Source organism: Gopherus evgoodei, chromosome 10 (genome assembly GCF_007399415.2).
Source record: "Gopherus evgoodei ecotype Sinaloan lineage chromosome 10, rGopEvg1_v1.p, whole genome shotgun sequence".
Taxonomy (NCBI): domain Eukaryota; kingdom Metazoa; phylum Chordata; order Testudines; family Testudinidae; genus Gopherus; species Gopherus evgoodei.
In genome coordinates this window covers 12474949-12502033 of record NC_044331.1, presented here as the reverse complement: position 1 = coordinate 12502033, position 27085 = coordinate 12474949, and the positions used below count along the sequence as shown (strand labels likewise).

The 27085-nt window shown below is 51.2% G+C and overlaps 1 protein-coding gene across 12 annotated transcripts in view; it reads left to right on the top strand.

Annotated features, from left to right (window-relative positions):
• CHD2 (chromodomain helicase DNA binding protein 2) overlaps positions 1-27085 on the top strand; it is a 96159-nt gene that overhangs the window by 64552 nt on the left and 4522 nt on the right. For 10 of the 12 annotated variants that reach the window (XR_004002249.1, XM_030577136.1, XM_030577135.1 and 7 more), the window contains 16 exons: positions 6389-6485; positions 7354-7446; positions 8002-8175; positions 9347-9522; positions 11571-11612; positions 12410-12549; positions 13458-13596; positions 13743-13893; positions 15324-15446; positions 16284-16412; positions 17132-17272; positions 18753-18887; positions 22210-22388; positions 23543-23642; positions 24730-24946; positions 25844-26093. Coding sequence is in view for 10 of the 12 variants with exons in the window: in XM_030577136.1 (XP_030432996.1) it covers positions 6389-6485; positions 7354-7446; positions 8002-8175; positions 9347-9522; positions 11571-11612; positions 12410-12549; positions 13458-13596; positions 13743-13893; positions 15324-15446; positions 16284-16412; positions 17132-17272; positions 18753-18887; positions 22210-22388; positions 23543-23642; positions 24730-24946; positions 25844-26093 (2286 nt within the window). In the remaining 2 variants the exon portion in view is untranslated. Of the gene's footprint in view, positions 1-6388; positions 6486-7353; positions 7447-8001; positions 8176-9346; positions 9523-11570; positions 11613-12409; positions 12550-13457; positions 13597-13742; positions 13894-14234; positions 14357-15323; positions 15447-16283; positions 16413-17131; positions 17273-18752; positions 18888-22209; positions 22389-23542; positions 23643-24729; positions 24947-25843; positions 26094-27085 lie in introns of those variants that run through there. The other 2 variants (XM_030577137.1, XR_004002250.1) reach the window with 2 other exon arrangements.

Genomic DNA, 27085 nt, shown 5'->3' with positions numbered 1-27085 from the left:
GCATAGCTGTCCTCCACGTCCCTAGCTCTCCTAGTTCTCTATCGTTTATCTATCGTTCATCTCTAGTCCATTATAGTTGTTAATTAGTTGGTTAAGTAGATAGTTAAGTTAAATAGTTGTTAAGTAGTTCTTCGCCGGGGGCTTAGCCCTTCCCGGCACCCGGCGCCAGGCTCATGCCTGTTTCGCCGGGCTTCAAACAGTGTGCGGCCTGCAAGAAGCCCATGCCTACCAGCGATCCCCACGAAGCGTGCCTGAAGTGCCTCGGGGAATCGCACGGATCTGACAAGTGCCGCATCTGTAAGGCTTTTAAGCCAAGGACAAAGAAGGAGAGGGATCAAAGGCTCCGGACTCTCCTCATGGAGGCGGCACTTGACCCGACGGCTTCGCAGGCCGTGATCTCGGCGCCGGCACCGGATCGCACCGGCACAGAGAAGACTCCCCGGCACCGACCCTCTCCGGCACCGGAGTCAGAACCAAGGCCGTCGAAGTCCAATACTCCGGCCAGGCAGACCCGGCTAGAGCGCCCGGCCTCGACATCGGCCGCGGCGCCGCCGGCACCGTCGACTCCGGGCCCAGCGGGTCCGTCGAGTCCGGTACCGCCGAGCTCCCCCATGAGATCTGGGGTTGAGACAATGGTCCCATCCACACCGGAGACCTTCGCCTCGGCTCGGGACCTCATAGCCCTGACTGAGCCCACTCGGCTGCCACCCCCGGTACCTCCGGTGCGGGTTGTGTCCAGAGGCAAGCCCATGATGTCGGCACCGCCCAGAAGATCTCGTTCACGATCCAGGTCCCGACGTCTTGGGCGCTCCAGGTCCCGCCGCCGCTCGCAGTCCCGGCACCGCTCCCCTCAGCGGTACCGGTCGCACTCGCGGCACCGGTCGACATCGAGACGATCGCGGTCAGGTTCCAGTCGCCGAGACCGGCACCGCGATTCCAGGAGCAGGTCCCGACGCTACTCGCCGCACCGGTCGACCTCCCGGCACCGAGCCGGTGGCAGGTCCGGCACCGAAGCGGCGCCCGGTACCGATCAGGATCCCGGCACCGCGACAGAACCCGGTCCCGATCCCGATCCCGGCACCGATATGACTCCCGGCACCGGTCCCCGGCACCGAGACGATCCTCCGTGCCGGCCCGCGCAGACCCTTACCATCCAGGGTCGGCCCCTCCATGGCCCTCTAGACAGCCGTCCGTATCCTCCCAGACGGACAGCGGGTATGCGCTGGGCACCAACCGGCAGACGGCGCTGTTCGGTGATCCGCCGCTGCAGGACCAAGGCCCACAACAGTGGGGATTCTGGACACCCTGGGCATACCATCAGGCCCAGGGCCCCCAGCAGCTCCCTGCTAGGCCGGCGACTGCGGAGCGTAGGGCCCCTGAAGCCTCGTTGTCTCGCCCCCCTCCCTCCCCGGAAGGGGAGGAAGGGTCCAAGCAGCAAGACTCCGCTGTGGCTCCTGAGGCAGAGGCGAGGGCTGAGGAAGACCCTCAGTTAGACACTCTCGTGCCTGGGGTCTCCTCATCCTCCTCCCCGGATGAGGCGGTGGCGGGTACCTCCTCCAACAGTCCCCCCCCGCTGGATCTCAGGGCGCACCAAGACCTCCTCAGGCGTTTGGCTCAAAATTTGAGTCTGCAGGCAGAGGAGGTCTCGGAGATAGAGGATCCAATTGTGACCATCCTCTCTTCTGATGCTCCCACCAGGGTCGCCCTGCCCTTCATACGGACCATCCAGGCCAACGCCAACACCATCTGGCAGTCCCCGGCCTCCATCCCTCCGACGGCGAAAGGCGTCGAGAGGAAGTACATGGCCCCTTCTAGGGGATACGAATATCTCCATGTACACCCGACTCCGGGTTCACTGGTGGTGCAATCAGTGAACGATAGGGAGCGTCATGGCCAGGAGGCTCCAGCCCCCAAATCCAGAGAAGCCAGGCGGATGGACCTCCTTGGCCGTAAGGTGTATTCGGCTGGGGCGCTGCAGCTCAGGGTCTCCAACCAGCAGGCCCTGCTGAGCAGATATGCCTTTAATTCCTGGGTGGCAGTGGACAAATTTAAGGAGCTGCTGCCACAGGATGCTCGCCAAGAGCTTGCGGCCATCTTGGACGAAGGCAAGAAGGTCGCACGCACGGCCTTGCAAGCCTCCTTGGACGCTGCGGACTCGGCTGCCCGTACCCTCGCGTCAGGAGTTACGATGCGTCGCATCTCCTGGCTGCAGGTTTCCGGCCTTCCGCCGGAGCTCCAGCATACTATACAGGACCTTCCTTTCGAAGGCCAGGGCTTGTTCTCTGACAAGACAGACCCCAGACTCAAGAGTCTGAAAGACAACCGGGTCATTATGCGGTCCCTCGGGATGCACACCCCCGTGACGCAGCGTAGACCCTTTAGGTCGCAGCAACAACAACAACGCAGGCCGTTTTCCCAGTTCCGCCAGCGGCAGGACCTTTACAGGCGCCGCGACAGGAACGGAAGGCGCAGGCACTCGGGGAACCAAGGGGGACAGAACCAAGGCTCCTCAAAACCCCCGCCTGGTCCTAAGCCTTCATTTTGAAGGTGCGCCCGAGGGCGCAGTAACAGTTTCCCCTATGGATCCTTCCCCCCCGTTTTCCAACCGCCTTTCGTTTTTCCTCCCGGCGTGGTCCCAAATAACATCGGACCGCTGGGTCTTAAGCATGGTGCAGACGGGATACCGCCTGCAGTTTGTTTCATTCCCTCCTTCCCGCCCTCCTTCCTCGTCCCTCTTCAGGGACCCCTCTCACGAGCAATTCCTTCGGCAGGAGGTGCAGACGCTCCTCAGCAAAGGAGCTATAGAGGCGGTTCCGGAAAGCGAGAAAGGCAAGGGGTTTTATTCCCGCTACTTTCTGATCCCCAAGGCCAAGGGGGGCCTCAGGCCTATCCTCGACCTGCGAGAGCTCAACAAATACCTCGTGAAGTTGAAGTTCCGCATGGTATCCCTGGGGACCATTATTCCATCCCTGGATCCGGGAGACTGGTACGCCGCCCTCGACATGCAGGACGCGTATTTCCACATTGCCATTTGGCCGCGCCACAGACGCTTCCTCCGCTTCGTTGTGGGGGCTCTTCATTATCAATTTGCAGTCCTCCCATTTGGCCTGTCCACGGCCCCGAGGGTGTTTACAAAATGCATGGCAGTTGTCGTGGCACATCTTCGGCGCAACCGTGTCCACGTGTTCCCTTATCTGGACGACTGGTTGATTCGGGGCACGTCGGAACAACAAGTCAACAGCCATGTCCGCGTGATCACCGGCATGTTTGCAAGTCTGGGCCTCTTGATAAACACAGACAAGTCCACCCTGAGGCCCACTCAGAAGGTGGAATTTATCGGGGCCGTCCTGGACGCCACTGTGGGCAGGGCCTCGCTGCCTCTGCAACGGTTTCAGACCATGGTGGCGATCGTTCAACGTTTGCGGTCAGCCCCATTGACGTCAGTGAGGACATGTCTAACCCTGTTGGGCCACATGGCGGCTTGCACCTTTGTGACCGACTACGCTCGGCTCCGCATGAGGCCTCTACAGTTGTGGCTTATCAGTCATTACAGGCCGGCAAGGCAACCGTTAGACATATTAGTCACAATCCCCCAGAAGGTCTTAGATTCTCTCGGCTGGTGGCTAGACCAGTCCGTATTATGTGCGGGTCTTCCCTTCCACCCCCCTCAGCCCTCGGTATCCCTGACAACGGATGCCTCAGATCTAGGCTGGGGGGCCCACCTAGGGACCCTGCGGACACAGGGCCTGTGGTCTCAGGAGGAGGTGGGGCTACACATCAACATGCGGGAGTTGAGAGCGGTCCGCCTTGCTTGTCAAGCGTTCTGTCATCAGCTTCAGGGTCGTTGTGTCGCCGTGTTCACGGACAACACGACGACCATGTACTATATCAACAAGCAGGGCGGCACCAGGTCCTCCTCCCTGTGCCTCGAGGCGATACGACTCTGGGACTTTTGCGTAGCCCACTCCATTCACCTCAGGGCTTCTTTCCTCCCTGGAGTACGGAACACGCTGGCGGATCGATTGAGCAGATCCTTCCTGTCACACGAGTGGTCCCTTCGCCCGGACGTCGCTCTCTCCATTTTCCGGAGGTGGGGTTATCCCCGGGTGGACCTCTTCGCGTCCAAGGGGAACAGGAAGTGCCAAGCGTTCTGCTCCTTTCAGGGCAGGGAGCCGGGGTCGATAGCGGATGCCTTCCTCATCCAGTGGTCGACCCACCTGTACTATGCGTTTCCCCCGTTCCCCCTGGTCCACAAGGTCCTCCTGAAGGTGCGCAGAGACAGGGCTCTAGTGATCATGGTGGCCCCGGCATGGCCCAGGCAGCACTGGTACACCATGCTGCTGGACTTGGCCGTAGCCGACCCAGTTCCCCTGCCCCTTCATCCGGACCTGATTACCCAGGACCACGGGACCCTCTGTCACCCAGACCTGCAGTCGCTGCACCTAGCGGCGTGGCTCCTGCGTGGCTGACTGGTTCCGAGCTGCGCTGCTCCACGCCTGTGAGGGAGGTGCTCTTGAGCAGCAGGAAACCGTCCACAAGAGCCACATATTTGGCGAAATGGAAACGCTTCTCCTGTTGGTGCGTAGAGAGAAATCTCCGCCCTATGGAAGTTTCGGTAACCGAAATCTTAGACTATGTTTGGTCCCTCAAAGGCCAAGGTCTGGCCTTATCGTCGTTGCGAGTCCACCTAGCAGCTATCTCCACCTTTCACCCGGGTGCGGACGGTCGCTCCATTTTTTCTCACCCGACGGTGTCGAGATTCCTTAAAGGGCTGGAACGTTTATTCCCTAACGTCCGTCCCCCTGCTCCGACCTGGGATCTTAACCTGGTGTTGTCCCGGCTCATGGGGCCCCCCTTTGAGCCGTTAGCTACTTGCTCCCTGCTCTACCTCTCTTGGAAGACTGCCTTTCTAGTAGCTATCACCTCAGCTAGACGGGTGTCGGAACTCCGAGCTCTTGTGGTAGACCCCCCATATACGGTCTTCCACAAAGACAAGGTGCAGCTGAGACCACACCCTGCTTTTCTGCCCAAGGTGGTCTCAGCCTTCCACGTCAACCAAGAGATTTTCCTTCCGGTTTTTTTTCCCAAAACCTCACTCCTCAGGCAGGGAGCAGCAGCTCCACTCGCTGGATGTCCGTAGGGCTCTCGCGTTCTACATAGAGAGGACCAAACCCTTCCGAAAATCCCCCCAGCTTTTCGTGGCGGTAGCAGATCGTATGAAAGGGCTTCCTATCTCCTCCCAGAGGGTATCCTCTTGGGTTACGTCCTGTATCAGGACCTGTTATGACTTGGCCCATGTCCCTACGGGCCGTGTGACTGCGCATTCTACCAGGGCGCAGGCGTCGTCGCTGGCTTTCCTCGCCCGTGTGCCCATCCAGGAAATCTGTCGGGCAGCGACCTGGTCATCGGTCCACACCTTTGCTTCCCACTACGCCCTGGTCCAGCAGTCGAGGGAGGATGCGGCCTTCGGAACTGCAGTGCTCCGTGCCGCGACTTCTCACTCCGACCCCACCGCCTAGGTATGGCTTGGGAGTCACCTAACTGGAATGGATGTGAGCAATCACTCGAAGAAGAAAAGACGGTTACTCACCTTTGTAACTGTTGTTCTTCGAGATGTGTTGCTCACATCCATTCCACACCCGCCCTCCTTCCCCACTGTCGGAGTAGCCGGCAAGAAGGAACTGAGGAGCGGGCGGGCCGGCAGGGATATATATTGGGCGCCATGGCGGCGCCACTCCAGGGGGCGACCTGCCGGCCCACTGGAGTTGCTAGGGTAAAAAGTTTCCGACGAACGTGCACGCACGGCGCGCACGCCTAACTGGAATGGATGTGAGCAACACATCTCGAAGAACAACAGTTACAAAGGTGAGTAACCGTCTTTTTGTGTGTCACTATTAAAACTTTATAGTGAATTTTACACAGCAAGTGTATTTTTCCCTGTGTCACTCCCCCCGCTTCCCACCTCGCCTTTCCAGAGGCTTCCCTTGTGTGTGATTAAAGCTCTTGAGTTCTTCCCCACTTCATGGCCCTTGATATACTCCTGAGGCCACACATCAAGCTAGCCTTACTTCTAGGACATGGGAATCCCTTTCTTGGAGCCCATCAACACTGCTGCTTAACTGGCCATGTGGCTCAGTACTGAGTCACTTGGTGTGCTGCCCTCCTTTCCCTAGGAATGGAGCATGCTGCCTTGACAGCGCTCCTAACCCCTGACAGAACAGGGGGAGAGATCAGGAACAGAGCTCAAGGCGTTTCTTAGTACAGGGTTGAGCACTTACATCACAACGTAGGCCTAATGAGGGAGGCTTAGGTGTGTCTTTCTATCGCAGCCGGGCTGGCTGGCTTGGTGGCTCCTGAGAGTCAACTGTGTTTTTGTTCCTTTTCCCAGCTCAAATCCTTTCAACAAAGAGGAGCTGACAGCTATTCTGAAGTTTGGAGCTGAGGATCTGTTCAAGGAGATTGAAGGGGAAGAATCGGAACCGCAGGTAGTTAAAATAACCTAGCTGTGCTCTGATAGTCTTCATGAACTTCGCTTCATTGGCAGTACTGCATGGGGAAACTGGCATTTGTCCTGACTCTGTTATACTTGCTCTGTGGATCTGAGAGAGCAGTTCAGTTAATAGAGTTTGTCAAACTAACCCCTGCCATGGGACACCAAGTTCAGATTTCCAGAAAAGCTGAAGGGAGAGAACAATGGACTTGGGAGGCAGTGATGGGACAGACTGACTGTGGAGATTCTGATCAAGTTCCTGAAAGAAATGGTTGGGGTTTCAGTGGTAGAACCCTGTCCCCCGTCAGCCCTCTGCACATACATCTGTAGCTGTGTGACTAACGAGTCAGTGTGTTGTAACAGGGCCTAGTGAGTCCTCTTTATCCCAGCTCCTCTTAGCTCCCTTGTGGTTTCCACAGGAGTCAGAGTGTCACCTCTTCCCCATCCAGTGCAGGATTGTTTCTGACATGATGTTACCGAATGCTTTGAACAGTCCTGTTAATGGGCCATGCAGTGGCCCTCAGCCATGTCCCTGCAGGGAACAATTCCACAAATGAAAAGATAGCAGTTGGGAATTTTTTCCTGATGTTCAGGCTGTTGTTTTCTCAGCCTCACCCATCATTCCTCTTCATACTCTTTTGTACCAGTTAAATAGTCTGTCCTCCTCCTCAATGATGATACTTCATCAGTATATGCAGCCCGTTAACTTGTCTCCCCCGCCTCCCCTTGTTCACTTATCCAGGCGATGTGTGTTCAGCAGTCACACCTCACAAGTCAATCCTTAACACCCCCCCCCCCCCCACCTGCCGCTTTCTGTTGCTCTGCGTCCTCTGATTTCATCATAATTTCTTTCTGACTGGCAGGAAATGGATATTGATGAGATTTTACGCCTGGCTGAAACACGAGAGAACGAAGTATCCTCAAGTGCCACGGATGAGCTGCTGTCTCAATTCAAGGTACAAAGCAAATAGATTTCTTAGAAACCAGTGAGCAAGACTGAATCCCAGCAGAGTAGGGTCGTGAGTGGCTATGAATGGTCTTTGCCAAGGTCAGCCTTGTTTGTAAGGTCGGTGACAGGAGAAGGGACAGAACTGGCCAACAGTGCCCCTGCATGCTGGCTTCACGGGGTCAGGCTTTAGTCAAACAAGCCAAACCCTTTGCAAGGTGCACGGAAACAGGTGGTCCTCAACCAGCAGGAGAGGGGCTGATAGGTTTGGTGGGTGGGTTGCACTAAAGAAGTGTGTGTGTATAGGTTTTTAAATGATCTTGGTGGTGGGGAAGAAAATCTTAAACTTCGGGAACTGAAATGCCAATCTAGCAAAGGCTCCAGCCAAAGTTTATAAATTGCATGCACTACTTGATAGCTGGAAGAGATAACATACAACAGAAACAGAACGATTAACGGACAGATTTCTTGGGTTAAGAGAACAAAGTTGAGACTGGACCAACGTATCTCTGGTGACGTTACCATGGGGAGCTTCTAATCCCATGGGTGTGCTTTTGCTTATAAGGTAGCCAATTTTGCAACCATGGAGGAAGAAGAGACTGAGCTGGATGAGAGGTCCCAGAGGGACTGGGATGATATTATTCCTGAAGAGCAAAGGAAGAAAGTGGAGGAGGAGGAACGACAGAAGGAATTGGAAGAAATCTATATGCTGCCCAGAATCCGCAGCTCCACTAAAAAGGTACAGCACTGCCCTGGGAAGCTGCGAAACAACAGGCCACAGGAGACTAGTGGTGGGTGCCCAGTAACAATTTTGTGGGATTTTGATTCCCCCCCCCCCCCGTTGCTAGTTTGGAATAAAGTACAGAATAGGCAGTAGGTCTGCCATGCGGAGTACGAATTAGGCCCCGAGTCTATAGTGCAGAGTACGTGTTCAGGATGAATTTGTTAATGGTGTTTCTTATTCTACTTTCACTTTATTTAAAAACAATAAATACTGAAAGCTGGTGGCAGTAACAGATTGAAGCACAGGAGAAAATAGCCAACTGAGTGGTGGGGACTAGACTGGAGTTGGTATTTGGTTGCCTCCTAGGTCATTTCCTGGATCTTTTTTTCCCATCTCCTCACTAAGCTTCACACTTCATCATGCTGTTAATGCTTAAACCTAACCTGTCCCTTGACACCCAGAAGAGGCAGTACCCTTTCCAGGTTAACTGTCTAGGTCGGGGTGGTCAAACAGTGGCTCGTGAGCCACATGTGGCTCTTTTACAGTGAGTGTGGCTTGTGGAGCCCCCCATGTCCCTCCTTCTCAACCTACCAGACTGGGGGACGAGGAGAACTCGAGACCTCTGCCTTGCAGCAGGGTGGTGGGATAGGGGCTTCTGACCAGTGAAGAAGGGGGTCTCAGGACTTCGGCCCCATGGGGCGCACCTGCCAAGGCTTGGGGCAAAGCCCTGGCAGATGCTTACTGCGAGGCAGAAGCCTCGAGCACCAGCAGTTGAACTTCTGAAGATTGTGGTATGCGGCTCGGAGGGTCAGTAAGTTTGGCCACCCTGGTCTAGGTGCTATGATGCATTCAAATCCTCTAGCAATAGGGCTGTGCATGAAAACTCCACTAGGACATGGAACCCGTGCTTCATTCGCATGCTCTAAACGTGGAGCTTAGCGTTGTCTGGAAAGCTGTCAAAAGGGCAAATACACTGGGGCCTTGGGCATCCAGGCACTTCAAGGGGGGGGGAAAAGGAGGTTCCTCTAAGACAGGATGACACCGATGTTGATCTGATTGGCCTTACTTCAGAATAGGCACCAAGAGATTCTGCATTTGCATTGCTAGCCCATGCTACTAGGGAGGAGTTGAAGGAGGTTGCAAATTAGCCCTTGTTACCTTAGTGCTGTCCTTCTGGCTCGTTCAGGCTCAGGCAAATGACAGTGATTCTGATGCTGAATCAAAGAGAAGGATACACAGGTCATCTGGATCAGAGAGTGAGACGGACGATACTGACGACGATAAAAGGCCGAAGCGCCGGGGGCGCCCGCGGAGCGTTAGGAAAGACACGGTGGAAGGATTTACTGATGCTGAAATCAGGAGGTCAGTGCTGAGCCCAGGAGACTGTTAGAAGAGCACATTCGGAAATTCTGCGCAGACACCGACACAGCTAGGGTAGGGCCCTGCTCCAGCAAAGCATGTGGGCACCTGCATAACTGTAAGCCCATGGCTGATCCCAGTGAAGTCAGGTCATATCGACTGTTTACATCAGAGGTGGGCAAACTACGGCCCGTGGGACCGTTCTGCCTGGCCCTTGAGCTCCTGGCCGGGGAAGCTAACCCTGGCCCCTCCCCCGCTGGCCCCTCTTCCCTGCAGCTACACCGCCGCGCTGGCAGCGCTCTGGGTGGTGGGGCTGCGAGCTCCTGCAGAGCAGCGCAGCAGCGTGTCTGGCTCTGGCCAGGCGGCGCGGTTGCCAGACATGCGGCTCTGAGCTGCATGCGAAGGGGGAGGGGAGCGGGGGGGTTGGATTAAGGGGCAGGGGGTCCCAAGGGGGGCAATCAGGGGACGGAGCAGGGGGCGGTTGGATGGGGCGGAGGTTTTGGGGGAGGGGAATAGAGTTGGATAAGCGTAGGAGACCCGAGGGGCCTGTCGGGGCGGGGGTGTGGATAGGGTTTGGGGCAGTCAGGGAGCAGGGGGGTTTGGATAGGGGGTGGAGTCCTGGGGGATTGGATAAGGGGCGAGGGGTCCCAGGAGGGAGTGGTCAGGGGACAAGGAGCAAGGGGGGAGGGTTGGATGGATCGGGGGGTTCTGAGAGGGATAGTCGGTGGGAAATGGGAGGGGGCGGATAGGGGGCAGGCTGTTTGGGGAGGCACAATCTTCCCTACCTGGCCCTCCATACAGTTTTGCATCCTGATGTGGCCCTCGGGCCAAAAAGTTTGCCCACCCCTGGTTTACATGATTAAAGTTAAGCAAATGAAGAACTGCTCCGCTGGACTGATGCTATTGGCTCCCCAAAACCTCCATTTCTTGGGGATCTTCCATGCTCACTGTTGTGCCATGGACATTTAATCAGTTCTGAATGACAGTGGCAGGACTCCTGGTGCTTTATTAACTTAGTATTGGTGTTGTAACAGAAGAATTAGGGGAGAAATCAGGCTTTACTGGCTCCAGACATTCGCTGAACTTTTATATTGTCAGCTTTGCCACCTGCCGATGGTCTTTCTAGGCCTGTGTGAAACGAGCTGATGATCTTTAGTCTGGTTCTAGTGAGACATGTGCCTGTGTTTCACAAAAATTGCTCCTGAAATTGTCAGCCTCCATCAGTAATCTCAGGTGGACTGAGTGGGTCCATCAAATTCAGCATTAAGGTACATGGCTAAGGGGGTGTGCGGGAGGCCTGAACGGCTGGTAGTCAGTCCATGGAGAAACCAAGGACTCTGTCTTTGTGCTGTCCCGCCTGCTTCGTTCAGGAGCACCAAATTCACCTGAAAGAAGAAGAGTTTCCTGGCAGTTTAAATGTAAACAAAAAGCAAATGTTGATATATTTGGGAAGAATTAGTAGCCCTGAAAGAGTTGGTGCCGTAAGTCAGGGTAGTGAAGTTTCCCCTTCCTCTAGCATCACGTTTCTCAGATCAGCTGACGTGTGCAATTCCAAGCCAGTTTTTGTCCTTGCCATCTCCAAGATAGAACTTCCTCTAATCTCTTCAGTCTTTGCAGAGCGCCTGCATCCTAAGGCTGTGTCCAGAGTTTAGGCCAGAGATGGGAAAGAGGATTTCTTGAGCTTTAACCAACTTCCCTTCATCTTTGAGTTGCTGGTTTTTAAACTGAGCCCCCATCAGTAATTTACTAAAATTATGACTCCCCCCATCCCCCTCCACCTTTTATTTATTTATTTATTTGCAATGACAGGCGCTCAGGGTTAAGTCATCCTCTGTCCTTCTCCAGTTCCTTCTGGCCAAGGAGCTCAAAGCTCTTTGCAAACACTAATGAATTAAAACTCACAATAGCCCTGGGAGCGACTTAGACCCTGGACGTGAGATACTGGATTGACAAAGGGGATGAGCCAATTAAATGTATCACCAAGTTTTTAAATACATCTGTAATTTAGGACCCTTTTTACTGAGATTGTTTTGCTTTTCTTTTTTGCTTAGGTTTATCAAGGCTTATAAGAAGTTTGGGCTTCCACTCGAACGGTATGTGCAAAACTGGCTCTGATCCCGAGAACAATTGCATATAGGCTAGTTGTAGTTCCGAATGCTGCACTAGTAAACAGGAGACACAAATAGCCACATAAACATCTCTGTGCATTGCACTACCCCAGGCACAATTAACTAACAGGCATCAAGTATGACATAGGCTGCTTCGTTGGGGCAAAGCCTGACTGGTCTGTCATATTCAGGATGAATGGTGTGCAAGTGCTGCCATTGGAGATACAGGAATTGCCAGGTGGTCTCAGATGATAGCCACTGGTGGATGTTTCAGATGAAGACCCCCTCTCCCCCTGCGCGTGCCTAGTGCATTACGCAACACTGCAGGAGCAGGGCACACATGGTGTCATCATCTGCAAAGCAGCCCTGTCCCAGTCAAGTCCCCTGCTATGTGATCACCTGCTTCTTGCGGTATCCTGCAACTCTCAGGTACCAAAGCTTAACATGGGTCTTGCTCCAGGTGGCCTTGAAACCATTATTTACCTGGCAAGAAAAAGATCAGCAACCTGAGGAGTCCCAATAAAAGAGATCAGCTCAGAGGCATAGATGTGTTGGTTCTCCTAGGTAGCGGGGAGCTGAAGTTAACACACAGACAAAAATCCCAGTTCCTGAAAAAAGTATTTCCATGCCCAGCAGTGCAAATGCTATTGGAAGTGATATGCTTGATCTAGGAAGTTTTAGACACCTGAAAGAAGCAGACAGGCTTGGCCCTGTATCTCTGAGCAGCACTATCAGCCAGGTGTTGAGTCTGATTCTTTCATGATTCTTTTCTTCCCTCTCAGGCTGGAGTGCATTGCTCGCGATGCAGAGCTGGTGGACAAGTCTGTAGCTGATCTGAAACGTCTAGGGGAACTTATTCACAACAGCTGTGTGTCGGCAATGCAGGAATACGAGGAGCAGCTGAAAGAAAACCCTGGTGAGGGTAAGTGAAAGGGGTGGGTGCTGATTTGATTAATCTCTTGGTGGTGTTGAGCCAACATCCTGATGGGGAACCATCCCCATTTTGGGTGAGATAAGACACCAGATTGGAGGTTGTAGTCTGTTAGCCAAAGAACAGTACAAACTTCAGCCATGCTGCCTCTGCTAGTGACCTGGAGGGAGCTATCTCTAAGAGTGAGAATGCTATTCCAACCTCCAAGCCGTGAGTCTTCTGCTCTGACTGAAGGGTGTCAGTTGGAACCGTTAGCGTCTGGTGGACATGGGATTTCTAAGGCATGGGCTACGACCACCAACTCGTTTCATGTTAGGTTGTGGAGCAGCCAGCAGACTGGTTTGCTTCCTGGGCTGGAATCAAACCAATAACATGTACCCTACACTATACCTGTACCTGCAGTTATCGGTCCTCTGAGCCAGCCAGTGCCCCCACAGCACCGGGTAAATACCCCGCACATCCTTCCAAGACTTAAGGCTACACACAAAGCTGGATGTTCTTCTGCATGCTCTAGCTTTCTAGGAAGCTGGGTGGTCTGGTGGCTGGCGCAGGAGACAGGGAATCTGGAGATGCGGGTGTTATTGCCAACTCTGCCATTAAGTCTGTGTGTGACCTTGGCTGAACTGAGCTGCTAAAGTGGCTGAAGTCATGTTGTTGATTTGTTTGTAATTAAGAAAATGACTTGGGAAGGGGCTTGAAGTGTAACGAATCACTCCTTACTACTCTCTGAAAGCAGAGCCTGCTTTTCAGGATCTACCCGAGCATTAGCAGCCAGCTCTAGATGTAAACAGAGGATGATGGGAGGAATATAAAGCTCTCGAATGTATCTGAGCCTTTTCCACCATCTCTTTCATTCTGTCAAAGTGCTTTCAGCTGAAATGTTTGTTGCTGTTGAACAGGGAAAGGTCCTGGGAAAAGGAGGGGTCCTACCCTCAAGATCTCTGGTGTCCAAGTCAACGTGAAATCCATCATCCAGCATGAAGAAGAGTTTGAAATGCTGCACAAATCCATTCCCACAGACCCGGAGGAGAAGAGGAAGTGAGTTGGCATGACTGGGAGGAAAGTGCAAGGAGCTTGGGGTTTAGGGCTGGCAAAAGGAAAGCCTGGGTTTGCAGATTTGCTTTGACACCACAGTGTTGGAAAGGCGCCCCTCACCACCCCTCTCGTGTTTGAAATGCCTTTAGGTACTGCCTGACCTGCCGCGTCAAAGCTGCTCATTTTGATGTAGACTGGGGAGTGGAGGACGATTCTCGTTTATTGCTGGGAATTTATGAACACGGCTATGGAAACTGGGAGCTAATTAAAACGGACCCAGAACTGAAGTTAACTGATAAGGTAGGTCTTCATGTATTGCTCACTTTAGTTCCAGGGCTCTGGGAGAACATGTTTGCTTCCTCAAAAATGGGTGTTTATATTGGTACACACTTAAAACAATAACAACAACAAGGAAAGCAATGACCATGGCCTCTGTGGAATGCCGCATTCCCAATGTATTGATGCTGATTGTGTTAGGTTTCCCCCATGGTTAATACTGAGTTCAGACAGTGTCACTGCTGACAACCCAGATGTTGTTAGCAAAAATTAGGTCGTGTCCTGGCATGAATGAGCACCCTCAGGTGTGATGCTCAGAACAGCATTTTAAAACTGAAACCGTCGTGGGAATCTCTTCCTTACAGTGGTGGTACAGACGAGCCCCTCTAATTCTCCCTCTGCTAACGCACTGCGCTGATGATTTTTACCCCGAAGACAGCAGCTTCACTTCGCTTCGCAGCACAAATGCCCTGGCCGAGTCATTGCTGTATGTAAATTACAGTCAGACCAGTTAGTTGTTTAAAGAAAACAGCGATCGCGGAGCTCCATTTTTATCTGTTTGTAAAGACACAAACCAGTGAAATCAACTTTACAGAAATAGCTTTTTTCTCAAGTTACGAATGATTCTTTACTTTTACCAAATATGCTACGCAGTACAGCCTACTGTAAAATGATATCATAAATAAATTTGGCTTGTCAGAACAAGGGAGCAAAGTGTCTATTTCAACACAGGCTTCTTGATGTATTTTGCAGCGAGTTTGCTTGCTCGCTGGAGAAGTTGTTCTGTAATCCCAGGTAGCAGCAATTGAAGTTCTTACCAGACTGTGCTCACACATGTCCTGTCACTTCACTATCAGCATGGGGCAGGAGCGGCTCTAGGCATTTTGCCGCCCCAAGCACGGAAGGCCTGCCTTCGGCGGCTTGCCTGTGAGAGGTCCCCAGTCCCGCGGATTTGGCGGCACGCCTGTGGGAGGTCCACCGAAGCCGCGGGAGCAGTGGACCCTCCGCAGGCAAGCTGCCGAAGGCAACCTGCCTGCCGCCCTTGCGGTGACTGGCAGAGTGCCCCCAGTGGCTTGCTGCCCCAAGCACGCGCTTGGCATGCTGGTGCCTGGAGCCGCCTCTGGCATGGGGGCGCACCCTCCCCCCACACTCAAATTGGTAGAGTTCCGCATGCTGCCTTATGAAAGGAGGAGACTTTTAAGGGAGTTCTTTGGCCTAGATCCTCGTGTGCATTTAGGCACCTGACTCCCATTGAAATTAATGAGAGTTAGCCTCCTAAATATCTTTGAGGATCTGGGACTTTGTGCCTGGGAGAGCAGGGTAAGGCAGTTCCCCTGAGACGTTGAGGTTTGCTCACTCCCTTGCTGGATGCTAGGAGAGGAGATTGTTACTAGTGCTTGTCTGCTCACTTCAAGGCTTGATATGTGCATGTGGGTGTTTTGTTTTTATCAAAGATCCTACCTGTTGAGACAGATAAGAAGCCTCAGGGAAAGCAGCTCCAGACCCGCGTTGATTATCTGCTGAAATTGCTGAAGAAAGAACTGGAGAAGAAGGAAACTGTGAAAGATGGGGAAGAGGTGAGTGAGGGGATGGCCAAGTGCCCCTCGGGGGGGACATTGGACACTGCTTAGAAGGAAACTACCCTCCTGCATTTCTAGATCATGAAATACTCTGTTTGAACGGACTGTGATTGTGTTGTACTCTGATCCCTTCATGCCATTGAACCTAGAGCTGGTGGGTCTTTGCTCTCAGATCCTAGGGCCAGGCTAACTTGGCAGATCTGTCACTTGGAAAAGGGCATCTTTTTACCTGTAAGCTGTGTGTGCTTGATGTGTGAGACACTGCGCATCATACATAGGATTCCATGATTCTCATTTTACCAAGTCACTTGTCAGAAGCAGAAGTGAACTCTAAATAGAGATGTGCCCAGATTTTATGAAAAATTATGGCTTACGTAGGGTTGGATGCTGAATGCCCCAACTAGCAAGGAGCGTTGGAGCTGTGGCGATAGATAGAGAATGTACCAAGAATAAAGCTCTTTTTATCCCAGCCTTCTTCCTCCTGGATACTGCAATGTGGGTGTCACATTAAATACCCTCTGGCAGCAGGCACCAGCTCTCCTTCATTTGCCCTGTCACCAGGCTGCTTGGTGCCAGCAATTCACTCGTACTAATTTTCTGTGTGTTCAGAATAGTCCTTTGAGCCTTCAAACCTCAGATGGATTTCCTCTTGCTAGCCAAAATAGGACCCTCTGATGGAGGTTGTAATTCTAGTTAGTGGCTCAATGTCATTTCCCATGGCCCATTGGATCTTCTAGTGCTCCAAACGGACTCCTACTGTCTAGAGGAAGAGAGATGGTGTTTCTGTTTCAGGAAGTGGTTTTCGAGCCCTAACTGGTTTCTCTTCTTCCCCAGACCAAACTGAAGAAGAGGAAACCACGCGTGAAGAAAGAGAACAAAGCTCCCAAAGTCAAAGATGAGCATGGAAATGACATGTCCTCTCCTCGGCACTCAGACAATCAGTCAGAAGAGGGTGAAGTCAAGGTGTGTTGACCCAGGTGGAGGGGGTTTTTACAAAGCTGCTTGAACTGTGATGGTGCTTCAGAAACTACACTTGAAAAGCACCTGTTGCAACTTCACCAAACAACCACTAGGGGAACTGCAGAGTATTAAACTGAAATAGGGGCCTGGCAGCTCTGCACTGGAAACATGTTGAGTTGCTTGGGAACATAGAAGGTGGTGAGTCCTTCTCCACCCATCTCATTAAGCCAATGCTCAGAGCATTGTGGATGGGCCCCAAAAGGGCCACTTTCAGCCTTTGTTGGCTTGGAGACCGTCCTCAGAAAACCTGCCACTGGCGAAACCAGAGTATACCAAGATAATTCTGATCTTGGAAAAACCCTCTCTTTGGGTCGGTCTGCACATAATTTAAAGGTTTCTTAATGCTTCTGATCAGTATCTACCTTGAAGAGCTGAGCCTCCTGACTAGCTAAATTAAATTAGGGAGTGTTATATGTAGCTGCAGTTTACCAGTAGGCTGCAGAATGATGCCGGTTTGACGGAATAACCTTAGAGGCAGGGTTTGTGGGGGTTGAGCAGATTACTGCTTTGGACTTGCTTAGGTTAATCGGAGCTAGGAAAAGTTTGAATGAGCAGCAAGATTCAGGTGCTCTTGCAGGATTTAGGTTTATAGAGTAAAATGTGTCTGAGGTGAGGGGCTCTGACTTTGTGAACCATGTTTGAGCTTGTGATTAATTTCCTAGGAGGATGGCTTGGAAAAGAGCCCAGTGAAAAAGAAACAGAAGAAGAAAGAGAACAAAGAGAACAAGGAAAAACAGTCAACCACAAAGAAAGAAAAGGAAGGCGATAAAGAGAAAAAGAAAACAAAGGATAAGAAAGAGAAGGTACCAGGAATATCTTACATGTAACCTTTAGAAACATGTTACAGGCTGGAGATCACATTCAAGATTTCAGATTTGAATCCTGCACATACCAATACCTGTCAAGGAGAAACAGTTTGAGAGGGCAGTGAAGTCCCTCCAGGGAATATTCACAAAGATGGACACAGTATGAGATTTGACATTCCTAAAGACCCCATGGGAAAGAATGCTAGGGCATCCTTTACTAGTGAGCATTGGGGAGGGCTCTTAGCCTCCAGAACTTCTTGGAGTGAGGGTTTACCCTGAATAAGAGGGAAAAGACACCTGCAGTGAAGAATGGAAAAGGTCACCTATTCTGTGGGTTGGGAACTAAGTATAAAGTGTGAAAAGGAGTGAGCTATTTTCACACTGACTTGAAAAGACAGCTATCCCCAAACAGAAGAGTATCCCAGAATGGCTGGCATCAAGAAAAGGAGAGAAAAGATTTTGGAGCTTATTGTTCAAAGGGTGTAAGGCTTTAATTAGTCTTGGTGTTGGCAGGCTGTGTCTGAATTGCTCTGGACTTCAAATTTGTCCGTATTAATCCGACCTACACAGGGGCCATGAAATATCATCTTGGCTGTTCCCATGTTGGTAGGGATTGATTCTGTCAGCACAGGGGTCAGGCTATGTGGGAAATGTAACTTAGTTGCCCCTTGGACATTGGGCCCCTGCTGCCATGGACTGGATTCAGACTAGGCATAGGTGAAAGGCTTCATAGTAATGACTTGGGGTACTTGAGATCTATACCAAATGCTAATATATTATGACACTGCAGTCCTAAGTCAAAGCTGAGACTTTATTTCAAATCTAGGGGAAGTCCCCTTCCCAGTGAAATGCAGCATGGCCTTCAGCTGTTAATAGGAATAAGGGAGAAATGATCGTTTCTGAGGCTGAAGCTCAGGATCAGTTGCTTTGAGACTTCGGTTCTGTTGACAGCTCTTTCACCAATTTCCTGGGCAAGCTTGGACAGCTCAACATGTTCACTAGCAGTCAGTGATTTGGGGTGCCCAGCTGAAGAGCTGTTGGGCTTGATTTCCAGAGGCTCTGAGCATGTGCAGTTCCCACTGACTTGTAGTGGAATTTCAGGCCCTTCTAAATATCAGGCCATGTGGGGGGTCTGCCCTTCCCAGAGGATACGCACCCACTGTGTGACCCTAATTCTCCAGTGCAGTCCCTCACAGGCGGGTTTAGCCTCTCCCTGTGTGCAGACCCCAAATCACTGGTGCCACTTCTGAAAACATTGGCCCAGGTGTGTGTGTGCTTCAGTTTCATCTTGCAGGTATGATGTGACTTTCATTCATTCCTGACTCTAAAGCACTTGAAGATTTTTGGGAGGAAGATGCTGCAGAGGGGCATGCCATTTATTAATTACCAGTGGTAGTCGTCACAAAGGATTTCACGGTGGGCCATGCCTAATCCCCAGGTTCAGCTCATTGTCAAAGGGCTGTTTGTTCTTTTCAAGGCCAAAGGTAGCGAGACCAAGTCTGGAAGCAAAGGGAAGCGATCTCAAGGTCCTGTCCACATTACGGCAGGAAGTGAGCCCATCCCCATTGGAGAAGATGAGGATGATGACCTGGACCAGGAAACATTCAGCATAGTGAGTATCTTCTTCTGGAGACAAGGGCACAACAGTGGGAGCTCTGGGGTTTCCTGGCACACTAACACCACTGTAAGTTATGAATATCTGCGGCTTCGTTTGCCTAAGTGCCCTGACTTGGACCCCACTGCTAAGCAAGCAGCCCTTGGGGATTCTATAGACTCAGTACACTCCACTCTTGGAAGGAAAGGTTCACATTGCTTAACAGTGATCCCCTGCAGCTAATTTGAGAGCACTATGGATAAGTGGCAAAAGGAGTCCCAGCCAGGACTACTTCTTGGCTGAAAGGATGGTGGCTCTGACGTGGGACCTCAAATGGGAGAAACATCAAGGCCTCCTTAGAGAGCACAGTATTAAAAACAGGTTTGGAATATCTCCTCTCTGGATTCTGTGCCACTTAGTTGCACTGGTAATGCTTACTCTCATTTCCTCTCTCTGTTGGGAACACGACAGAAATGGGCATAGCAGAGGAAGTACAACACCCTAATTCACTGTAACACCTTCTTGTTTCAAACTAAAGCTTTCCGTTCCCACAGCTGCCTTGACCGTCATAGCCAAATGTTGTGACCCTGTAGCAGTGTGTGGCAGACTCCCTCAGCAACCAAGGGCTTAACAGGTTATTCCTGGGCTGGAAGAATATTGAGGCCACCCTAGAGTAACTTTTGTATGTCCTGTAGATCCACATTTGCTCACTGAACTTCCACATTTGCTCACTAGGAAGTTCCACTGTAAGTGCTTCCAAGCTGTGTAAATGAAAACTCAGCAATGTGCTGCCAGTGCAGACTGGTGAGCGTGGCTGCAAACACAACACTTAGGCCTTGGCTACACTTGAGAGTTACAGCGCTGGTGGTGGCTTTACAGCGCTGTAACTCACTCCCCGTCCACACTGGCAAGGCACATACAGCACTGTATCTCCCTGGCTACAGCGCTGCATGTACTCCACCTCGACAAGAGGAATAAAGAGAACAGTGCGGGGTGCCGGTGTAAACAGTGATTAATCTTACTACATTGTAACTGACCTCCAGAAGCTTCCCATAATGCTTTTAAGTAAAGATAACTCTCTTTGTTTTGTTGTGATGCCTCTGTTTGTTTTGTTGTGAACTCGGGGCTCCAGGAGCTGCTTATCTAAAAAACAAACACAGCTCCTGTTTGCTGTTAATTAGCAGAGACAGGCAGGGGGATCCCTTTCGAATGTCCACAGCTAGTGTTTGCTTGAGGAGAGAAGCAGCATGGCGGGCGGGCGGGGTCCATTTCGGAGCAGCTGCTTATCTGGTCTGTGAGGGAAAAAAACAAAGAGGGCTATTTCATTTAGTGACACTGAGAGGGGTGGGGGAAGGGGTCGGAACTTGCAAGGCAGAGAGCTGACACAGTGTCGGCTCCAAAAATCCACTCTCCCCCCCCTCCCCCCACGCTCCCTGTCACTCCACCCCACCCTCCTCTTTTGGAAAAGCATGTTGCAGCCACTTGAACGCTGGGATAGCTGCCCGCAATGCACCACTCCCAACACCGCTGGAAATGCAGCGCTTTCCCTACATAGCTGTACGAAGACAGGTTCAACTCCCAGCCCTGTACAGCTGCAAGTGTAGCCATACCCTTAATATAGTCTCTTATGCTGGACTCTCCTCTGCCTGGCTTGTATATTTGAAGGGGGTGCTATCAGCTTGAAAGCCAGTCAGTTTTTTAAAACAAGTAAAAAGAACAGGAGTCCTTGTGGCACCTTAGAGACTAACAAATTTATTTAAGCATAAACTTTCGTGGGCTACAGCCCACTTCTTCGGATGCATAGAATGGAACGTACAGTAAGGAGATATGTGTTCATACAGAACATGAAAAGGGGGAAGTAGTTTCAGATACTGTATTTACTCTTGAGGCCCCTTGCTAATTTTTTTTTTCCAGTCCCTTTTTATTTAAAAAATAAAAACAGAACATTTCTTGGTTGTTTCTCCGAAAGACTCACACAAACAATGGGAAAGTGACTGAAATGTACTGACTGAAAAGTACTCCTGAGGGCATTCTGCACCCAGTAATTACAAATCCTGCCCCAAAGAATTAACAATTCTGTGTACAATATTTTAAAATTCTGTAAATTTTTTTTGTCAAATAAATGTGGAGGCTCCAGCATAGCATTGGGAAGCACAGGCCACTGGCTGCACAGAGGAGATCACTGTGCATCTTCCCCCCCGGCACTTGGACTCAGCGGTGAGATTTCACCCAACCCTGACATAGCGCAAGGACTGAGCCTGCCCCAGAAAACCCCAGGGCCCTGCCCCTCTGTGCCAGGTGCACCAGGTGTGGGCAGGCAGGGTCAGCATGGCAGGATCCAAGTGTGGAGGGATCCAGGTGTGGGTTGAGAGGGTTCTGTGTGGGACAATCTGGGCGCGGGATGCACAGGGGCTTGTTGAGGGGTTCTGGGTGCAAAGGTAATGGGACTGTGCAGGGGATCCAGGTGAAGGTGGTTTGGGCTCAGCAGGGTGTGGGGTGGGTCTGGATGTGAGGGGATAGAGCTCAGTTGGAGAGCTCAGTGGGGAGTCCAGATGCTGGGGGAGTGGGGCTCAGTGGGGTTGGGGCCCAGGAGCAGCTGGTTGGGGCTTAGTGGGGTGGGATCCAGGTGCAGATGGTTCATTGGGGTTGTCCTCTGCCCCACAGTGATGTACCGCTCTGCCAGCTACCCTGGGCACCTGAAACATACTGCTAGGTTGGGTTGTATGATGGCTCTTGTGGCTTCCCTTTGCTTCCCTGTCAGAAAGTCATTTTTCTGCAGGGAAACAAAGAAACATGCAGAGAACATAAATTCTGCACTTGAGCAGTGGTGCAGATATCCTTTGGGAGTGAAAAATGAGAGGGTGAAACTGGCTATAGGCAAAGTGCTGTTACGTACACAAATGATGGTTTCCTCTAATTTCTTTCACTTTTGTTAACAGCAGTAGTTAAAAAAACCTTTTTCTGTCAGTGTTATTTTTGATAGTGAACCTATGTATTCTATCTTCAGTGCATAAATAGTAACATCCCTTGATTACGCATCTAGACCTCAGGATATCAGACTGAGTGCATGCTCAATACTTGCAGAGCAGATTGTGCACTTCCAGAAGGAGGAGGGGTGGGTGGATGATGTTGAGGACAGGCTCTCATTGCTTTATGCTGCATGTCTTTCGAAGTCTGCTGTTTGCATGGGGGACATCTTATTTTAAAACTAAATAAAGGATGACAAACAGCTGGTATTAGTGAAGTTTCCCCGCCAGTGATTGGTTGAGAGAAGGTCAACAGAGAGGGTAGAACCCAGGCATGAAATTAATGAATTTTTGCTCTGTGTTGCTCACCCAAGTGCAAAGAGAGGATGAGGCCAGTGAAAAAGGCACTGAAGCAACTGGACAAGCCAGATAAGGGACTGACAGTGCAAGAACAACTGGAGCATACTCGCAACTGCCTCCTGAAAATTGGAGATCGCATCTCAGAGTGCCTTAAAGCCTACTCTGACCAGGAACACATCAAGCTGTGGAGAAGGTAACAGACCATTTTGTTTTTCTTTGGCTAGTTTGTGAATATTTAAGTGAATTTAGTGCTTATGGAAGGTGCTGGATTTTACAGCCCAGAAGTCAGATTCCAGTGTTCCCCTCCCAGTGTTTCCCACCAGCCTATTTCAAAGACCCTCTTGAAAGCTGACCGGGGCATGGTATGTGTGTCAGGAACCATGGCCCATTCTGTCCTGGATCTCTTGGAGACTAGGGCTTCGTCTACATTAAAAATGTCACCAGCTTAAAATAAATCAATTTAAAAATAAGTTTCACCAAGCTGGTGCAAACTCTGTGCAGACACCTGTGCGTATCAGTTGGAGAGGTGCTGATATCAGTGTAGCTTAAGTTACTTTCCTTACACTTCCGCGAAACTGAAACAAGCTCTTTTGAAACTGAAATGTGAATGTCCGCACACAGACTGATGCAAGTTAATGCCTAGGATGCCCCTTTATTAGGAACTAGAGGGTGGCTGCTAACTCCTGTTATCTAGGCCACTGATTAGCCTTAGGATGGGATCCGAAGTACAGTAAAGTTGTGCTGATGCAAGAGAGCCAAAAAGGAGATGGTGAAGCTGAGTGAAGCCTGCTTTTCCTGTCCCAGATGAGTGAAATAGACAAAGTAAAGAAACAGCATTTGTGATGAAATGGATATTGGATTTTAGGTCTTTGCCTGGTAACTGTCAGAGATTGAGTTAGAGTCCAGCAGCAAGGCGCTTTCTCTTTGAAAATATTTTTGTTTTTATCATCTTAACAGTTTCCCTTGCAAGATGGAAGGGATTCTCTCTCCACTTTCCATGAGAGTGTTTTTATAATTCCCATTGCTTGTTATACAGGCTCGTGCTCTGAGCAGAGGATAGGCTCAAGATTATAAAGGCTGGAGGAGTGTTTTACAAAGAGAGATGGTTTTGTAGCTAAGGCACTGGACTGGGACTCTGGTGTCCTGGGTTCATTTCTCAGGTTTGCCATAGACTCCCTGTGTAATCCTCGGCAAATCATTTCATCTCTCTGTACTCGCATGCCATCTGCCAGATGAGGGGAATAATTGCTAATCCTTAGCTCAGTGGTTTTTTGCAAATTGTACAAATGAGGAAGACAAGTTAAACTGCTGTTTAGTAATTAATAGAAAAACTTAATGTCCCTTCAGGAACCTGTGGATATTTGTGTCCAAGTTCACAGAATTTGATGCTAGAAAATTGCACAAACTCTACAAAATGGCTCACAAAAAAAGATCCCAGGAAGAGGAGGTAAGATCTGAAACGTGCTCCCTTGGTGAGGAAGAGTCTGTATAGAACAGGGAGTTCTCGCATCTCTTCCCTGGCCTTAGCTAGTATTTGTGATGCTGTTGCAGTTTCCAGGGCCAGCTCGAGCCATTTTGCCGCCCCAAGCACGGTGGCACGCCATAGGGGGCGCTCTGCCACTCGCTGGTCCCGCGGCTCCAGTGGACCTCCCACAGGCGTGCCTGCGGATGCTCCACCGGAGCCGCCTGCCGCCCTCCCAGCGACCGGCAGAGCGCCCCCCGCGGCATGCCGCCCCAGGCACATGCTTGGCGCCCTGGGGGCTGGAGCCGGCCCTGGCAGTTGCAGCCACATAACTACACAGTCCTACTGGTACCATGGCTTATGGTGACTGATGCACTATAAATCTTTGGGTCAAAATTCAAGGGCTGTTGTCTCCTGAGAATTGTGTTTGTGAAGCTGCGTCATGGGCTCAGCAGCGCGTGTATTTATATTCTTTTAGATTGGTTGCTTTTTTAAATGTCAGTGCTTTCTAGCTCTGGTAGGATGGTGCAGAGTTCTTATGCCCCTGATTGGCTTTCTCTGCAACTCTGCTTTGTTTATCTCCACCATCGCTCCTTATTTGTCTGTTTTATAAACTGCACAGTGCTAGTCATTTGATACCCTTTTAACACGCGGAAGCTCCTCTCTTCTTTCGTCCAGTCATTATTGTTGCCTCCCTCTGGACTATTCCTGTTGGTGTGGCACATTGGGTTGTCTCCAGCTCAAGAGTAGGAATCGGGGATGATGCTGTCCATCAGGATTAAAACGTGTTGGCAGCGGTGTGTGTGGTGGAAACTTGCACATCTCCTCCCTTACACAGGTCTGGCTCAAGTGCTATTGATTTCTTACTCTCTTGAGCACAAAAATAATTCAGAGCACAATCCCCAGTGAAGATGCAGGTCTCCAGTCAGCAGGGAATCCCCCTGCTCTAAATGAATCTAGAGTGCAACAGACAGGGTTTCACAACCTGCCCAAGGCACTCTGGAGAATTGAAGGGGGGAAGCATCTTCTCTTTTTCATTCCATTGTACTGGAAGTGTCTCCCTTGTCCTCAGCAGGAGCAGAAGAAGAAGGAGGACATGGCTGGCAGCAAAAGGCTGTTCCGCCCAGAGCCTTCTGGCTCCAGCCGGGATTCCCTCATGTCTCAGTCTCACCTGCCTCCCAACCCTCATTCTCAGAAACTCCACCTGCCCCCCTCACACCCTCAGCAGATGCACGGGCACCAGCGGGACAACTACAGCCACCCTAACAAGAGGCACTTCAGTAACGCAGGTGGGTCCTTCGCGAGAGAGTTGGAGGATGAGGCTAGCAGGTCCCCTGTCCATCCCAAGCCAAGGCCTGATTGTTCCCTGCAATACATCCTCCAGGGCTTTTGTTCAGTCAAGTTTAAAGTTCTGGGGTTTCCGAGGGAGAGGAGGAGAGAGAGAGAGAACAGACCACACGCAACAGATGGAGTTAAAGCAGCGGTTCCCAAACTTGTTCCGCTGCTTGAGCAGGGAAAGCCCCTGTTGGGCCAGGTCGGTTTGTTTACCTGCCGGGTCCGCAGGTCCGGCCAATCACTGCTCCCAGTGGCCGCGGTTTGCTGCTCCAGGCCGGTGGGAGCTACTGGAAGCAGCGTGGGCCGAGGCATGTACTGGCTGCCACTTCCAGCAGCTCCCATTGGCCTGGAGCAATGAACCGCGGCCAGTGGGAGGCGCGATTGGCCAGACCTGCGGACGTGGCAGGTAAACAAACCGGCCTGGGCCGCCAGGGGCTTTCCGCGCACAAGTGGCAGAACAAGTTTGGGAAGCATGACTGAAAGGTGCTCAGAGGCTATAGTGATGAGGACAGGATGTAGAACAGAATTAGGGTATTTCCCCGTGATATTCAGCATACAATTTGCTTTTGTTAATTTCTTCCTTTTACCACAAACCCTTTAAGATTCCTCTTTAAATCGGTATTCACTGCCATCAATGACTTGTTATATTATAAACATCCTGTCTCTAAACCTCAGAAGGAACTTCATAGAACCCACAAAGCTGCTGTCTGGAGGCTTGAATAAGACAGACAAAAACCATTGCCTGGAATTACCACCTATTATCGTGTGCAAGCAACCTGTGTCATGGTCTGTCCAGGGTAGGGTAGGTGATGGTGAGACCCACGCTCAGGCCTGTGTTTTCCTCCCTGCAGATCGAGGAGACTGGCAGAGAGATCGGAAATTTAACTATGGTGGCAACAGCAACCAGGTCTGGGGTGGAGAACGGCATCACCAGTACGAGCAGCACTGGTACAAGGATCACCACTACGGGGACCGTCGGTCTCGCGGCGACCCCCACCGAAGCTCCGGGAACTACCGACCAAATAACCTCTCCCGCAAGAGGCCGTATGAGCAGTACAACAGTGACCGAGACCACAGGGGACACAGAGATTATTATGACAGGTAACTGTTAAAGCGGACTATCACAAACTGACTGGATGGAGTCGGCAGCCATTCACCCAGCCACTGTACAGACACTTCCTGCTTGCCACAAGGGGGAGCCCCGGAGCTCAGTGGAATGGAGGCAGGGGTGCTGTTGGCATTTGCATTCTGGATTCAGATCGAACACAGACTTAGGGCTGGTCTGCGGGGGGCGAGGGGCATCGATCTAAGATATGCAACTTCAGCTACGTCAATAGCGTAGCTGAAGTCGAAGTATCTTAGATCAATTTAGCTCCCGTCCTCACAGCGCAGGATCAACGTTCGCGGCTCCCCCTGTCGACTCCGCTACCACCGTTTGCGCTGGTGGAGTTCTGGAATCGACAGGAGCGCTTTCAGGGACTGATATATCGCGTCTAGTTGAGACGCGCTATATCGATCGCTGAGAAATCGATAGCTACCCGCCAATACGGCGGGTAGTCTAGACATACCTTTAGTCACCTAACTGGGGTCTTGTTTTCTTTTCTTCCTCTCTGAAGTTGGCATCATTGCGGGGTTCTTGTTTCTGCCTTGCCCTCCGATTACCTTAGACATGAGCTCTAGCCTGCTTTTTTCCACCAGTAAGCTGTAGACTCCAAGCGTGACATTCCAGTCTTGGGTCTCCGCTTGTATGTTTCCGATCAGGAGCTGCCAACCCATGTGTGTTACAAGCTCACTGGGAAGATATTTAGGTGACTTTGCTTTTCTTCCCTCTCTCCCCTTGTCTTTGATCATTCCTGTTCTGTCCAATTCTCTTCTGGCGTTACCCTGTAAATCCCTTTTGCCCGACCCCGCTGCTAGTTCTTCTGTCCCCTACGGGCAGACACACACAGTTAGCATTCTCCCAGGAATGCTCTTAAAGGCTTCAAGTCTCTCTACTACTTAGATTCCTGGCTTTCCTAGGCAAAGGACACCTAGTCTTGTTTGTTTGCAGAGTGCTGTCCACACTTACAGGACTGAGTAAATAATCACCAGCA